The 14,897-nt window shown below is 40.0% G+C and overlaps 1 protein-coding gene across 1 annotated transcript in view; it reads left to right on the top strand.

The window, feature by feature from the left end:
- LOC110163239 (calcium-activated potassium channel subunit alpha-1-like) overlaps window positions 1-14,897 on the top strand; it is a 248,254-nt gene that overhangs the window by 186,084 nt on the left and 47,273 nt on the right. The window contains exon 21 of the mRNA XM_055150045.1: window positions 3,811-3,904. Within this exon, the coding sequence (XP_055006020.1) occupies window positions 3,811-3,904 (94 nt within the window). The remainder of the gene's footprint in view (window positions 1-3,810; window positions 3,905-14,897) is intronic.

The following is a 14,897-nucleotide window of genomic DNA, read 5'->3' as shown; positions in this document are numbered from 1 at the left end:
ACTGATTTCTTGGAGACAGTCACAGACCAGGAACTATGAAAGTCCGACTATTGCTCCTCCCCTCGCCCGTCCTGAGAAAGCACAGGCTCCGCCCTCCAAATGTGACATAGTGAGCCGCCCTTCCTCCACCCATCTCAGGGAGGGAGGGGGAGACAGACGTGACCCTGATAGTGGCAGGAATAAACTTTTATTCATCATGGCGATACAGCGTATTCAGCCGCATGTGTTGGACCCGGAATCGGACGAGGACTTTGAGGAGCACGAAGCTCAAGCACCGCGTCCACATCAACTGAACATTACTGATTGGTAAAGTTTTATTAAACTCTAGTAGATAAACTTATTATATCGCGTATACTGCAGTGTAGAACAATGAGCTTATGCTGTCGCTTTTGTTTAGGTGTTCATGTGGGATGCGGGGTGGAGGTGGGTGGAGGCGGTGGAGCGGGGGAGGGGTGGGTGTGAATCACCTTCTGCTACGTCAAACGTGTCATAGGTGTAGCTGTCACGTCATCGTTGTCGCAGCTTTAGTTTGTTGTCACGTGGGAGGGTGGCAGAAATACGGAATCATATCTGATTCTCTTTTGCATTTATGGAGTTCACAAACAAATATCTTGAGCCGTTTTCCGTTGTTAGGACATCCAACAACCACACAATTACAATGTCCAAACCCCATAACTAAAACATGACAATATTAGAACCAGAAGCAAAAGTGATATGGTTCAAAAGACTAGAAAAGATCGACTTTGTCAATAGACGCATCCCACTGGGAAAACAAACATAGTGGTTTGATGCTCACTTTTTTGGAAAATCCTTCCCAGTATGCATTGCGCAATGACCGGAAGTCCAAGATTCTTGATGCGTCTATTACAGCGTTTTTTCTTATGACCTTATTTTCTAATTTCCAACATAAATTACTTAAAGATCCACTATGTAACTTTTTCATTTGTGTTATGTTGTGTATGTTCTTGCTTTGTCCAAAATGCTCCAAAGTATGGCTTTAAACTTACCTATGTGGCATTTATACAATTATAGATGTTCTTATTAAAATTCCAAAACATACATTCTTACTGTGAGTGGGCTTGCCTCGCCACAGATCCGGCCTGTAACTTGGGTTAGTGTTTGCCATTTCTTTGTCTGCATGGAGACTGAGAAGATTAATGCCACACTGTGGAATATTCAAGGCAAAGCAGTGACATCTCCAGGTCTAACAGGTGATGGATCGTCTGCCTAAAAGTTAAATAAAAATGTAATAAATCAATTAAGAAAAGGTATATATTGTAATTTTGATATACCTGTATAGAATTAGAAATGACTGAACTTTGTAAATGTAATGCCTGAAGTTGTAATGACCCTCCCTCTAGCCCCCGGTGACGCTCCCCTGCTCCATTACAATCACCTGAACCACCTCCTGGAGCCCAGCAGGGGGAAGCACATCACCCCCGAGCTGGTCCCCCTGGTGAACAACAGAAAGGGGAGTCTGCTGCCCCCGCCCCGAAAACGCCACATGGGCCAATCAGAGGACGGCAAGAGGCTGCAGAGAGCTCAGAGCCTGCCCGTCAAATACAGATACCACCCCAGTAACGCCACCCAGAGGCAGTGTAAGGGACTGCACACTAACATGGGAATGGCCTTGACTGATTTTTGAGACGATTTTGGAAGATTCCAGAAACTTTGAATAACCTCTAACACTGTTTGACTGATTTCACAAACACTAGTGGTCCTAAACTGCAACCTTGTGGTACCCCCTTTAGATTTCATACTATTATTTTCTCATTAGAAATTAGTTTTAATAAGAATTCTAGTTGTAAAAAACACTAATGGTCCTAAAGTGCAACCTTGTGGTACCCCTTCAAAGTTAACATTATTCTTTTCTTATTATTATTTGACAAACAAAAAAAAAAAAAAAAAAAAACAAAAAAAAAAAAAAACAAACAACCACAGCAAATTGCAAATAAATAAATAAATTAAATAAATAAATAAAAATAATACAATAAAATAAAGAAAAAAATATGTGTGTGTGTGGGGGGGGGTTGCAAAATTATTATTATTGTTGTTGTTATTATTTTTTATGTAGTCATGTTTCATACAACTTAAAATATATTCACATAATTACAAATTACTATATCATATTAATTTTAAATTTACACGTGAAAAGAGAAATCTACTTTAGTTAGGCTATAGTTTTGTTGGATAATGTTAATGTCAGGTTCTCCTTATGGCAAATTTTAGTCATTTCTGGTTTTACTTATAAACAAAGCTTTTTTAATAATTTAAAAAAATGTTATTAAATCTATAATATTCAATAATATTCAAATGCAGTCCTTGTTTCACGTGTCTTAAAGTATGTCTATAACTATGAATATTATAATCTCAGTTTTACATTTACAAGTGAAAATATGGCAAGTTTTTAACAGAAGACAATTATGGTTTCACTTTACGGGCTCACAAAATGTATTTTTTGTGAGCCCATGAAATTTTATGCATTGTTTGTGTATTGTGTATTGCGTAATATAAACTGGTAGAGGATAAACAAAGCATTTCCCCCACTTTATTCAATCAAATATAATACTCAAATACCTAGTCAATGTTTCACACAACTTAAAATATGTCTGTAACTATGAATTACTATATTATGATTTCAATTTTACATTTATAAGTGAAAATATGGCAAATTTTAACATAAGAGAATTACTGTTATAGGCTTACAAAACGTATTTTTTGTGAGCCCATGAAATTTTATGTATTTTTATGTAGATTAATATAAACTGGTAGAGGATAAACAAACCATTTTTCTTTTTTAATCAAATGTTGAATATTCAAATACCTCGTTAATGCTTCACACAACTTATAATATGTCCAAAACTATAAATTACTGTTCAAATTTACAAGTGGAAATAGAAGTCTGCTTTGGTTAGGCTGTAGCTGGCAGGTTATCTCGGGTTGATATAGATTTTTATGCGACTATATGCTTTGCTTTGTGTGGTTTTGTTGGTTATTATGACAGGCCTCCCCCTCTTTTATAATGCAGAGTCCCAAACAGAGCATGTGTTTGTGGTCTGGAGTCTGTCTGCACTGAAGTCTGTGCTGTGTTTGACTAATGACCCTCTGTCAGCTGTGGCCATTAAATATTAACCAGACACAGAGAGATGTGAAGGACCAGAGGCTGCTGCTGCTGCTGCTGCCGCACGTCACCACCGGGGGCGCTCACGTACCGCTTTTAAATGTGATAATGTGCACACGATGTAAACAAACGAGGCAGAAGTGAGAAAAAAATGAACAGTTTGTTAATATAGAGCTGAAAAAGCTGAGGTTTTTTTTTTGTCTGTGTTGGATTAATTAATGACGATAAAGCAAAATGAAAATGTAAACGTATGAAATGTATGTATTTATATATATTTTTAATGTTTTGTTGACATTTTTGATGCTAAACATTCAACTGGGGGGATTTTGGATATTTTTTTGTATTTGAGCTTACTGAAAATTTCTATAAATATACAAATGTCACCAGAATTTTTTGGAGTTAAAATGTTAAGAAATCAGACTCATTGGGTTGACTTTATAAAACAAATTCTTGGTAAAACTGGTAAAATGTAATACTAAAATTGTGTGTGCTTATGTGTGTTGCTCATATGCATTTCTTTTAAACATGCAACAGTTTTTTTTTTTTTTTTTTCTCATTTCATCCTCTTTGCAACTCATAATATGTATCGTATGGTGTGTAAAAACTCACTCACTCACTTCTGCGGTGTTTTCTTTTACTAATTTCACATTTTAAGTTGTGTTGTCTCACTATGATGCTTATATTTTCAGTTGAAGACGACCAACAGTCGGCTCTGTCGCCAAAGAAAAAGCAACGCAACGGAAACATGAGGAACTCCCCGAACTCTTCACCCAAGATCATGAGGTACGTGACGAGAAAATGTCCAGAAATATCTTGACTATTAATATTATTCAGCTTTAACATTGTTGAAATTGAGACTGAGTGGAACAGCTCTGCAAACATATAAAGAAGTAACTGAGTATGGTGCAAATGAACAAATTATACCTGACTTATCCATCGTTTTTTTTGTAATTACTAAGAACTTTTCATACATTTTTTAAATTTTTTGATTTGCGTAGAAAGACAAACAAGTACAATTAAATTTAACTTAATTTGAATGCCAATTTGGGCTGGGTATCATTAAGAAGTTGCCGATACGTTACATACCTCGATACCGTGAGCTTTCAATTCGATACGATTTGATTCGATATATTTCAAATTGATTCAATACGGTTCAATAAAAAATAATGGCTTAAATCATGGCTGTGATATTAAAAGTCTTTGTTTAATCACTTCATGTGCAAAGTTCAAATGAAACACAAACATTTTAATCATTAAAACAGTGAAAATGTCAAATGTGTCGCATAAATGAGTTTCTTTCCTCTGAACAAGCAACAAAACTGTAGCTCTGTAACAAAATTATTTAGTAAAATATACCAAAAAAATACTCTTGGCGATATATCGGTACAGCAGCCCACGATATCGATACTGTATCATCACATTAAATGATAGGATATATAGATATTTAGATATTTTTGCACAGCCCTAGTGTACTTTTGTATTGTATTGTAACTGGGGACAGATTAATTGCTTATATTCATAATATTAACATTGCAAACAATATACAATATGTGGGCCTATATGGTTTTTTTTTTAAAGGAAAGACAAGGAAAAAAATAAAATCACAAATTGTCATATTGTCTAGGCTATTGTTTCCCAAAGAAAGAGTTGTGACCCTCAGGTGGCTTGCAAGAGATTTTTTTTTTGAGGTCGCTTTGACACAATCTGCATGTAGATTAAAATGTTAAGACATGTTTTGTATAATTTCTGATCTTTTTGCAATTATTTTATTGACTATTTTGTTCCAATATTGCTGGTTCAATTGAATGTTGAACAAGAAAAAGAAATGGGCTACATTTAATGTCCAAATTGATGACTTATGGATCCTTTTATTAGCCTAATTCATCAGACGGCTTAACTTCATAGAAACCGTCTGACCCCACAGCGTTAGAATTCATTTGCTCCACAGTAGGCGGGTACTTTTTTTATTTAACCAATCGGTGCTATTTGGTCATGACGTATGTAATGCGCCGCTAATGGAGCTAACTCGTAAATTAAGCTTTTCCCAAATCCCGTAGGAAGAAGGACAATAACGTCTTTCCCTTTGATAAAATTCACCAAACATTCTCTTTGTTCTCAGGAATCGTTACCAACACAGAATATATGACTCTTCGCTGTTTGACTGGTGCCCGAACTCGCACTTCCGAACACGCACTGTCCTTGTAAACCATTTAGTGTATTCTGATTCCTGACCTAGTCGCTGGAGAGAAATGAAATTGAGCGGAGGCACTAGGAGACTTTTTTGCTTGTTTAAAACTTGAGTAATACTAAATGTTCCGAGAGACACGATCACTCAGTCAAGAATAAAATAATCCTCATTAATGTTCAGTAATGGTCAAATCCAACTTTATTTTGTGATTTACGGGTCGTGAAGGTTTGTGGGTCCCCAGAAAAAAAAAAAAACTAGTTTGCGAAACACTGGTCTAGGCCGACAGTTCAACATATCTTCACTGTCACCGAATCCATACAAAACTCTGTAATGTCTCGTGTGTATTTGCATTCGGAGTCAATCTTATTATTCAAAAGCTGGATAACATATGCCCGAAATCCACTCCCTAACTGACCTAAAACCAGGAAGCGCTCGACAGGCCGCTAAAACCCCCGTCGCATGATATCTCCCGTGATGCGTGCTCGCCGTGGAACGTGTCGAGGGCCGGATCCCCGTAGTCTGGCGGTGACAGCGGCGGAGTGGCTCTTAAACAGGACTGGCAGTAATGACAGCGCGTGGATGGATCGCCCCGGGCTATGTTCTAGCTCGCGCTCTCTCGCCGCCAACATCCGCGCGTTATACATATCTACACTACAAAGGCATTTTAAACAGTACCTGGCTTTTATCTTGTCGCGGGGCATTAGCTTGGCGCGTATTGAGTTTGACTGCGGATAACGACGCGAGGTTATTACAGAGGAGAGGACGCTGATGGCCATTAAGTGCTACGCAAACATGAGTGCGTTTCGGCGGGGTTGAGTCGATGCTGGCTGACAGCTGTCTCGAAGCTTCGGACGCTATTTATTTAATATGACAACGCGGGCTCATGTTGACAAGATAAAAGAGGTTAATTCCCTAAATGGTCGTGTATTCGAGGAGAGAGAACGGCGAGTGTCCAGCGTTGAAGGCGACGGCTGATCTGGTTTGGCGTGACCGTGAATGATTGATAGGTGGAATTCTCTGCGTTGTAAGTGGTAGATGTTGGTTTTACTCTGATTAAAGATAAAAAAATAAATAAATTGTTATGTTAAAGGGTCCATATTTTGTTAATTTCTGATCTACTTTATGTTATAATGTTGTTTCTGTTCACAAACAGACCTGGAGTTGTGTTTTGTCCCATTCGCATTCATGTTTAACGCACAAATCCTGCATATTTATGATGACGGTCTGAACAGAAGACGCAAAAGTGGCGTTGCGTCTTTGCTTTTTATTCCACATTTAGACGAGCGTTTACGGGAGGAAATTTGCGTGCATAAGGTGACGCAAAAGTGTGTGGAATTAGATTGGGTATGCATGCCAGGCGACTCGGTGGTGATGTTTGTGACGTAAATGCAGACGTGATGTGAGCAGATCTGACCAGAGTTTTGCGTCTTGGGCAGTGTAGACGGTTCAACTTTTCCACTCTGGAAGGTGGTTTCAGATTTTTGCGTTTTTAAGCCCCAAAAACGCCGTCACTGTCTAAACCACAGGTGTCAAACATATGGCCCGGGGGCCAGATCCAGCCCTCCAAGACCTTTAATCTGGCCCTCGGCTGATTTTCTACTAAAATATTTTAATTATATTTTCTATTAAAATATTGGTAATTTTCTGTGGTGTTTATCACAGCAGCGTCTCCAGCGTCTCTGTACGTGGCCCCTCCCACCAGAGCAGCACAAATGAAGACTTGTTTAGTTTAGTTTATTAAGATCCCCATTAGCTGCTGAACATCAGTAGCTATTCTTCCTGGGGTCTCCAACTTGTCTCTTTCCAAACGCTCTTAAAGGACGATCGTTTTGACTGTTGACCGTGACACCCTCATCAGAAAAATGTCCAAAATGAGAAAAGTGGAGCCGAGTGCAGGATTTTCCAAGAAAAATTGACTTATTCCTATTTGCATACAAGTTAATGTTAAAACATTGTGTTGAAATTGCTTCTTTTTTTTTTAAGTTTCAGTTTGTTCATAATATTATCATATTTTGTAAAAGAAAGAGTTCATCAATTAAAAAAGATTTCTGTAATAGATTTGTGTTTCTCTGCACAAATATTTGAACTTATTGTTATTTTTGGGGTTTATATGACATGAGTTTTCTGATCCGGCCCCTTTGGGATCAAAGTCGGTTGGATACGGCCCCCGGACCAAAATGAGTTTGACACCCCTGGTCTAAATGAAAGACACTTCCGATAAAATATTTTGTTGTTTTTACCCCCAGGTGTTCTCATGTAAAAAGGCCCTTACTCTGAGTTCTTCTCTCAAACAGATTAACACTCATGCCATTTGGTGATACAGGAAGTGCTCCACTGTGTTTTTAAACTTCAGTAGAATCATATGGATAATTTCAGCCCTGGAATATCCAATCTCTACTGAAATAATTTTGCGTTCGATTATCCATCCGTCTCCCACTCGGATCGTGGATATAATTTGATGTCACGCTCCCACACTTAAAGAGTTTTATTATGTTCCGTGCATAGATCGTATAAATTAATAGACAGAGCTAATGCAGTAGTCGTCCTGTTCCGATTTTGCGTGTTCGACTTGAAGTAAAATGTGGACGCCAACTGGAATGCTGTTATTGTTGTTGTTGTTTATATTCTGTTAGCGACCACAGGGACGTTTAACAACACCCGTTTAAAACACGTCTTTGTTCAATACTGGCCTCACCACAACAAAGACCAAACCCAGAGGCAGTGATACAGACACAGTGAAGTATTGCAGTGATATAAGTGACTGAAATTGTCATTTAAACCACCAAAATGTCCAAACACAATGAAAACACTTCATACTTAAAAGTGACCCTGGGCACACCCCCCTTGAATTCTATCTTGGAATCCTTGCTCTTGGTCTCCTCCAAGTTCTCTCGAGGTCCGAATTGTGCCGTCCGAGGAAAAGGGACGTGTTAGTGCGTATCGCTAAGGAACGTCCGTGGACCTCCGAGTTGAATGGATAAACAACGCACCATAAATGTAAAAGACAGGTATTAACTTGAAAACTACCACTATATGACATCACAAGGTGGAACAGAGCATTTAAGCTTTGGAGATATAGACAGACTAACAAAGGATTACTCAAACATGTATAAATAAAACAAAACACAACTCCAGGTATTTTTTGAGGAGGTAACAACAGTATAACATGGTTTAAAGCTCAACTTTAAAGATAACATGAAGAGCCAATGACTTGAACCAATAATTTTCTCTTTCTATTCATTTAACAAATGCTTCATACATTAATTTAATTAAGTGTTTAATTGTATGTCTCTTTAGTGACCCCTTGTGGTTAATGTTGTTTGAGCCTATCTTATAATGATTACAATTACAATGAAGTCTTAGTAAAAGGATGAATACAGGTTTTGTTTCAAGTCCATACCAAAAACAAATCACAATACACTCACCAATGAAAAGACTGCACATTACATCAGGTTCGTGAAGTTGTTGTGTACAGTTCTGTATCCTGTATTTGTATATTTATCAGAGGGGAACACTCAGAAAAAAAGAAAAAATACTGAAAGAATTTTTGCAATACTAATATATTTTTTCTATATTTTTTATTCAGTGAGTAATAAACACTACACTAGTAATCATTTCTAGATCAGTGTTATAAACTTGGCCTCGGTAAGTGAATGTGTGATTCGCCACATTTAGTTTAGTTTTTTTTTTTTTTTTTTAGTAACTGATATTTATAGTTAATTATCATGTGGGAGCACGGGTCATGTAGGGTTGTGGGTTGAGCTTTGGATAGGATTTTACTGCTAACTGTAAAGAGGGTTGAAATAGGGAGAGATCACAAAATTACTCAAACATGCATGACATCTAAAAACCTCTTCAGGCATGTTTTTGATGAGGGAACAACATTATAACATGGTTGAAAACTCTGAAAAGTACATTTTGCATAATGCTGTCTGTTTACCAAGGTTTACTGTCTAAATCAGACTTGGAGAAACTTATCCAAGCGTTTGTCTCCAGTAGGTTAGATACTGTAATGTTCTGCTCACTGGTCTCTCCAAACGAGCTGTGAGACGCTGCAGAACATCCAGAACATCCAGAACGCTGCAGCTCGGGTCCTGACTCGAACTAGGAAGTACGAGCACATAAGTCCTGGTCTCAGGTCTCTGCACTGGCTCCTGTGCCTCAGACACTTTAAAGCAGCTCTGCTTGTACAAGTGTCTCCATGTCCGAGCACCAAAGTCCATCTGTGACATGTTAGTGTCATATGAACATCTCACACTCTGAGGAGCTCAGGGACCGGCCTCCTGCTGGTGCCCAGAGTCACGACTAAACAAGGGGAGTCAGAGTTTCAGGTTCATGCAGCTAAAACCTGGAACAGTCTGAACATGTGAGACAGACTCTTCTGTGACGCTGTTTAAATCCAGACTCAAAACATTTCTGTTTAACTGTGCAAATAACTGAAAGGTTTTCATTCCGCACTCTTCTCTCCAATTTATGTCTCTCTTTTTAAATTTTAATCTTCATGATTATTTATGTTTTGATTTGTTTTTATTATGATTTTAATGTATTTCTTATTCTGTAAAGCACTTTGAATTACTTTGTGTACGAATTGTGCTCTACAAATAAACTTGCCTTAAAGAAACTTGGCAGAAAAATCTCCACTTTTAGCCTTGTTGTCATAGCAACAGAAAGTAAACAAAGGGTTATAGGTCACAGGTCGGTGCTCATCCGCCTCCTCTTTTTATCGTGTTTTGATCGTGAGCGTATCTGTTCAAAGCCATGTCAGGAGGACTCGAACCGCTTCAGGTCATCTCGGTCTGAACATAAAAGCTAACTGCGCCCTGTAGCCGTTAGCAAAGCCTCACCCCGCTGAATACATGTTTATCTATTGACGCGCTAATGCTAATGCTAATAGCGCGCGGTACAGGTGGAGACGGCGTTGGCGTTCGCCCGGGGGGAGCCGCAGCCGAACAAGCAGAGGAGTGAACATCTGTGTAGAGGGTATCGGACATGTTTTTAGAGAGAGAGAGCTTCAGGCTGCGGTAAATAAATAATGACGGACAGATTGGACGTGGTTTGAAGAGAAGGCCTTTGCCGGTTAGCGTGTCAGTGAGCGTGTCAGGGAGTACCGCCGAGTGATACTGGCCTATATGTTTGTTTCAACGTCAAAGTGGAAAGATTTAAGGCTCAAATAAACGTTAATCCAATCCAAGTTTATTTGTACAGCACATTTCATAAACAAGACAATTTCCAAAGTGCTTTACATAGCGATTTAAAACGTTTTACTTATAAAACAAACAAAAAATAAATATAAAAACAGTACAATTATGTTCCAACCATGAGGAAACTAACTGAACTAACTAACAGGACTAAACCAGGACTAAATCACAGCAGAACCAGGACTAAACCAGGACTGAACCGAGGACTAAACTAGGACTAAACCAGGACTGAACCGAGGACTAAACTAGGACTAAACCAGGACTGAACCAAGGACTAAACTACGTCTAAACCAGGACTGAACCGAGGACTAAACTATGTCTAAACCAGGACTGAACCGAGGACTAAACTAGGACTAAACCAGGACTGAACCGAGGACTAAACTACGTCTAAACCAGGACTGAACCGAGGACTAAACTATGTCTAAACCAGGACTGAACCGAGGACTAAACTAGGACTAAACCAGGACTGAACCGAGGACTAAACTACGTCTAAACCAGGACTGAACCGAGGACTAAACTAAACTAAACTAAACTACAGGACTGAAACCGAGGACTAAACTAGGACTAAACCAGGACTGAACCGAGGACTAAACTAGGACTAAACCAGGACTGAACCGAGGACTAAACTAGGACTAAACCAGGACTGAACCGAGGACTAAACTAGGACTAAACCAGGACTGAACCGAGGACTAAACTAGGACTAAACCAGGACTGAACCGAGGACTAAACTAGGACTAAACCAGGACTGAACCGAGGACTAACTAAACTAAGGACTAAACTAGGACTAACTAGGACTAAACCAGGACTGAACCGAGGACTAAACTATGTCTAAACCAGGACTGAACCGAGGACTAAACTAGTCTAAAACTAGGACTAAACTGAGGACTAAACCAGGACTGAACCGAGGACTAAACTATGTCTAAACCAGGACTGAAACCGAGGACTAAACTAGGACTAAACCAGGACTGAACCGAGGACTAAACTAGACTAAAACGGACTCTAAACCAGGACTGAACCGAGGACTAAACTACGGACTCTAAACCAGGACTGAACCGAGGACTAAACTAGGACTAAACCAAGACTGAACTGAGGACTAAACTACGTCTAAACCAGGACTGAACCGAGGACTAAACTACGTCTAAACCAGGACTGAACCGAGGACTAAACTACGTCTAAACCAGGACTGAACCGAGGACTAAACTATGTCTAAACCAGGACTGAACCGAGGACTAAACTACGTCTAAACCAGGACTGAACCGAGGACTAAACTACGTCTAAACCAGGACTGAACCGAGGACTAAACTATGTCTAAACCAGGACTGAACCGAGGACTAAACTAGGACTAAACCAGGACTGAACCGAGGACTAAACTAGGTCTAAACCAGGACTGAACCGAGGACTAAACTAGGTCTAAACCAGGACTGAACCGAGGACTAAACTACGTCTAAACCAGGACTGAACCGAGGACTAAACTAGGACTAAACCAGGACTGAACCGAGGACTAAACTATGTCTAAACCAGGACTGAACTGAGGACTAAACTACGTCTAAACCAAGACTGAACCGAGGACTAAACTACGTCTAAACCAAGACTGAACCGAGGACTAAACTAGGACTAAACCAGGACTGAACTGAGGACTAAACTACATCTAAACCAGGACTGAACCGAGGACTAAACTACATCTAAACCAGGACTGAACCGAGGACTAAACTAGGACTAAACCAGGACTGAACTGAGGACTAAACTACCTCTAAACCAGGACTGAACCGAGGCCTAAACTAGGAATAAACCAGAACTGACCCGAGGACTAAACCAGGACTAAACCAGGACTGAACCGAGAACTAAACTACATCTAAACCAGGACTGAACCGAGGATTAAACTACGTCTAAACCAAGACTGAACTGAGGACTAAAGTAGGACTAAACCAGGACTGAACCGAGGACTAAACTAGGACTAAACCGGACTGAAACTAAACTAGGACTAAACCAGGACTGAACCGAGGACTAAACTACATCTAAACCAGGACTGAACCGAGGACTAAACTACATCTAAACCAGGACTGAACTGAGGACTAAACTACATCTAAACCAGGACTGAACTGAGGACTGAACTAGGAATAAACCAGAACTGACCCGAGGACTAAATTTGGACTAAACCAGGACTGAACCAAGGACTAAAGCAGGACTAATATTGGACTAGCACTTGGAATCTAGGTTGGCCCCTGAGAGAACCTCGAGCCCGTGGAACAGGGTGTCCGCACAGCACAATCGGCCGTCGGCTGCAATTCGCCCCGTGGAGCTCGAATTTCTGCGTCGGCCCTTTCGCCCGCGGTCACCCGACGGTCTACGTGGGCGCACCTCCGGCCCGTCCTGAAATTCCGAACAGTAACAATGGTGTTTCACTGCTGCTGATATCGCGGTGATTTTAGAAAAAGAAAAATGGAAAATCCACCCCTTCAATCCAGGTTAAAAGAGCATTGTGACGTGCATTACTGACATTTGTACCAAGTAAAATTTTACTTTTTTTCCCTGTAAATTTTCCCTAATTTTTTTTTTTCCCCCAACACTGATGTGCACCATTTTTGAGTGCTCAGAGAATATGACGTTGGTTTAATAGACTAATGAAGCAAAAATGAATGAAACAAAACTCCAGGTATGTTTTTGACAAGGAGACAACACAATTAATGACATTGTAAAAGTTTTAAAAATTCAGTTTTGCATAATAAGCTTTCTTTTACATTTCATTATTTGACACACGATCACATTTGCACAAGGACGGTAAAGTCGTTGTTTATATCAGCGCGCACATGGAGGTTAATGACAGAGCTCACATCAGCCCTGTTCCTGTGAAGCGCCGTCACTCGAGTCACTCGAGTCACGTCGCAGCCGCGGTCGATCGGTGACTCGCACTTTTCTTGACCACCTCTGTGTCGCCGACTGTCGCCATGGTGACAGCTCCTGGTTTAGTCCTGTTGTAGTCCTGGATTACTCCTGTTCTAGTCCTGGTTTACTCCTGGTTCAGTCCTAATTCAGTCCTGTTTTTAGTCCTGGTTTAGTCCTGTTTTAGTCCTGGTTTACTCCTGGTTCAGACCTAATTCAGTCCTGGTTTACTCCTGATTTATTCCTGGTTTACTCCTGTTTTAGTCCTGGTTTAGTCCTGTTTTAGTCCTGTTTTAGTCCTGGTTTACTCCTGTTTTTGTCCTGTTTAGTCCTGGTTTAATCCTGTTTTAGTCCTGTTTGAGTCCTGTTTTAGTCCTGTTTAGTCCTGTTTTAGTCCTAGTTTAGTACTGTTTTAGTCCTAGTTTAGTCCTGTTTCAGTCCTGTTTTAGTCCTGGTTTAGTCCTGTTTGAGTCCTGTTTTAGTCCTAGTTTAGTCCTGTTTTAGTCCTAGTTTACTCCTGTTTAGTCCTGGTTTAGTCCTGGTTTACTCCTGTTTTAGTCCTGTTTTAGTCCTGGTTAGTCCTGTTTTTAGTCCCTGTTTAGTCCTGTTTTAGTCCTAGTTTAGTCCTGTTTTAGTCCTAGTTTAGTCCTGTTTTAGTCCTGTTTAGTCCTTTTGAGTCCTGTTTTAGTCCTGTTTAGTCCTTTTTAGTCCTGTTTACTCCTGTTTAGTCCGTTTGTCCTGGTTTACTCCTGTTTTAGTCCTGTTTTAGTCCTAGTTTAGTCCTGTTTTAGTCCTAGTTTTGTCCTGTTTTAGTCCTGGTTTAGTCCTGGTTCAGTCCTGGTTCAGTCCTGGTTTAGTCCCGGTTTAGTCCTGTTTTAGTCCTGGTTTACACTAGATTTAGTCCTGTTTTTTCCTATTTTGTCCTGGTTTAGTCCTGTTTTAGTCCTGGTTCAGTCCTGGTTTAGTCCTGTTTTAGTCCTGTTTTAGTTCTGGTTTAGTCCCAGTTCAGTCCTGGTTTAGTCCTGGTTTAGTCCTGGTTTGGTTTGTGATTTCGTGTGTTTACATTAGCGTCACATGGAGGTTAACGACGGCGCTCACATCAGCCCCGCTCACGTGAACGGCCGTCACTCGTGTCACACTCGGGGATGTCGCCGCCGCCGCAGCCGCAGTCGCAGTCGCTCGGTGACTCGCACTTTTCTCGACCGCCTCTGTGTCGTTAACTGTCGCCATGGTGACAGCGAGCATTAGTCTTTAGGTTGACAGTCAGCGTTAGCCGACCTGACAAAGCGACATCACAACTTCAGCTCGGCAAAGTGACTTCTGATTAAATATTTACGTCAGGAATAGAACCTTTAAACGCTCACCTTCATGTAGATCAAGAACGTTTTCATCAAACTGAAGAAGAAACACAGAAGTACAGTGTGGGTAACCTACTTATTTTTCAGACAATAATTTAGCTTTTACTGATAAATTAAAGGTACAGTGTGTAACTTTCTAGAGGTGCACGTTA

Source organism: Boleophthalmus pectinirostris, unplaced genomic scaffold, assembly GCF_026225935.1.
Source record: "Boleophthalmus pectinirostris isolate CB_2022bp ecotype Guang Dong unplaced genomic scaffold, ASM2622593v1 HiC_scaffold_14, whole genome shotgun sequence".
Lineage (NCBI taxonomy): Eukaryota > Metazoa > Chordata > Actinopteri > Gobiiformes > Gobiidae > Boleophthalmus > Boleophthalmus pectinirostris.
This window is presented reverse-complemented; position numbering and strand designations above follow the sequence as displayed.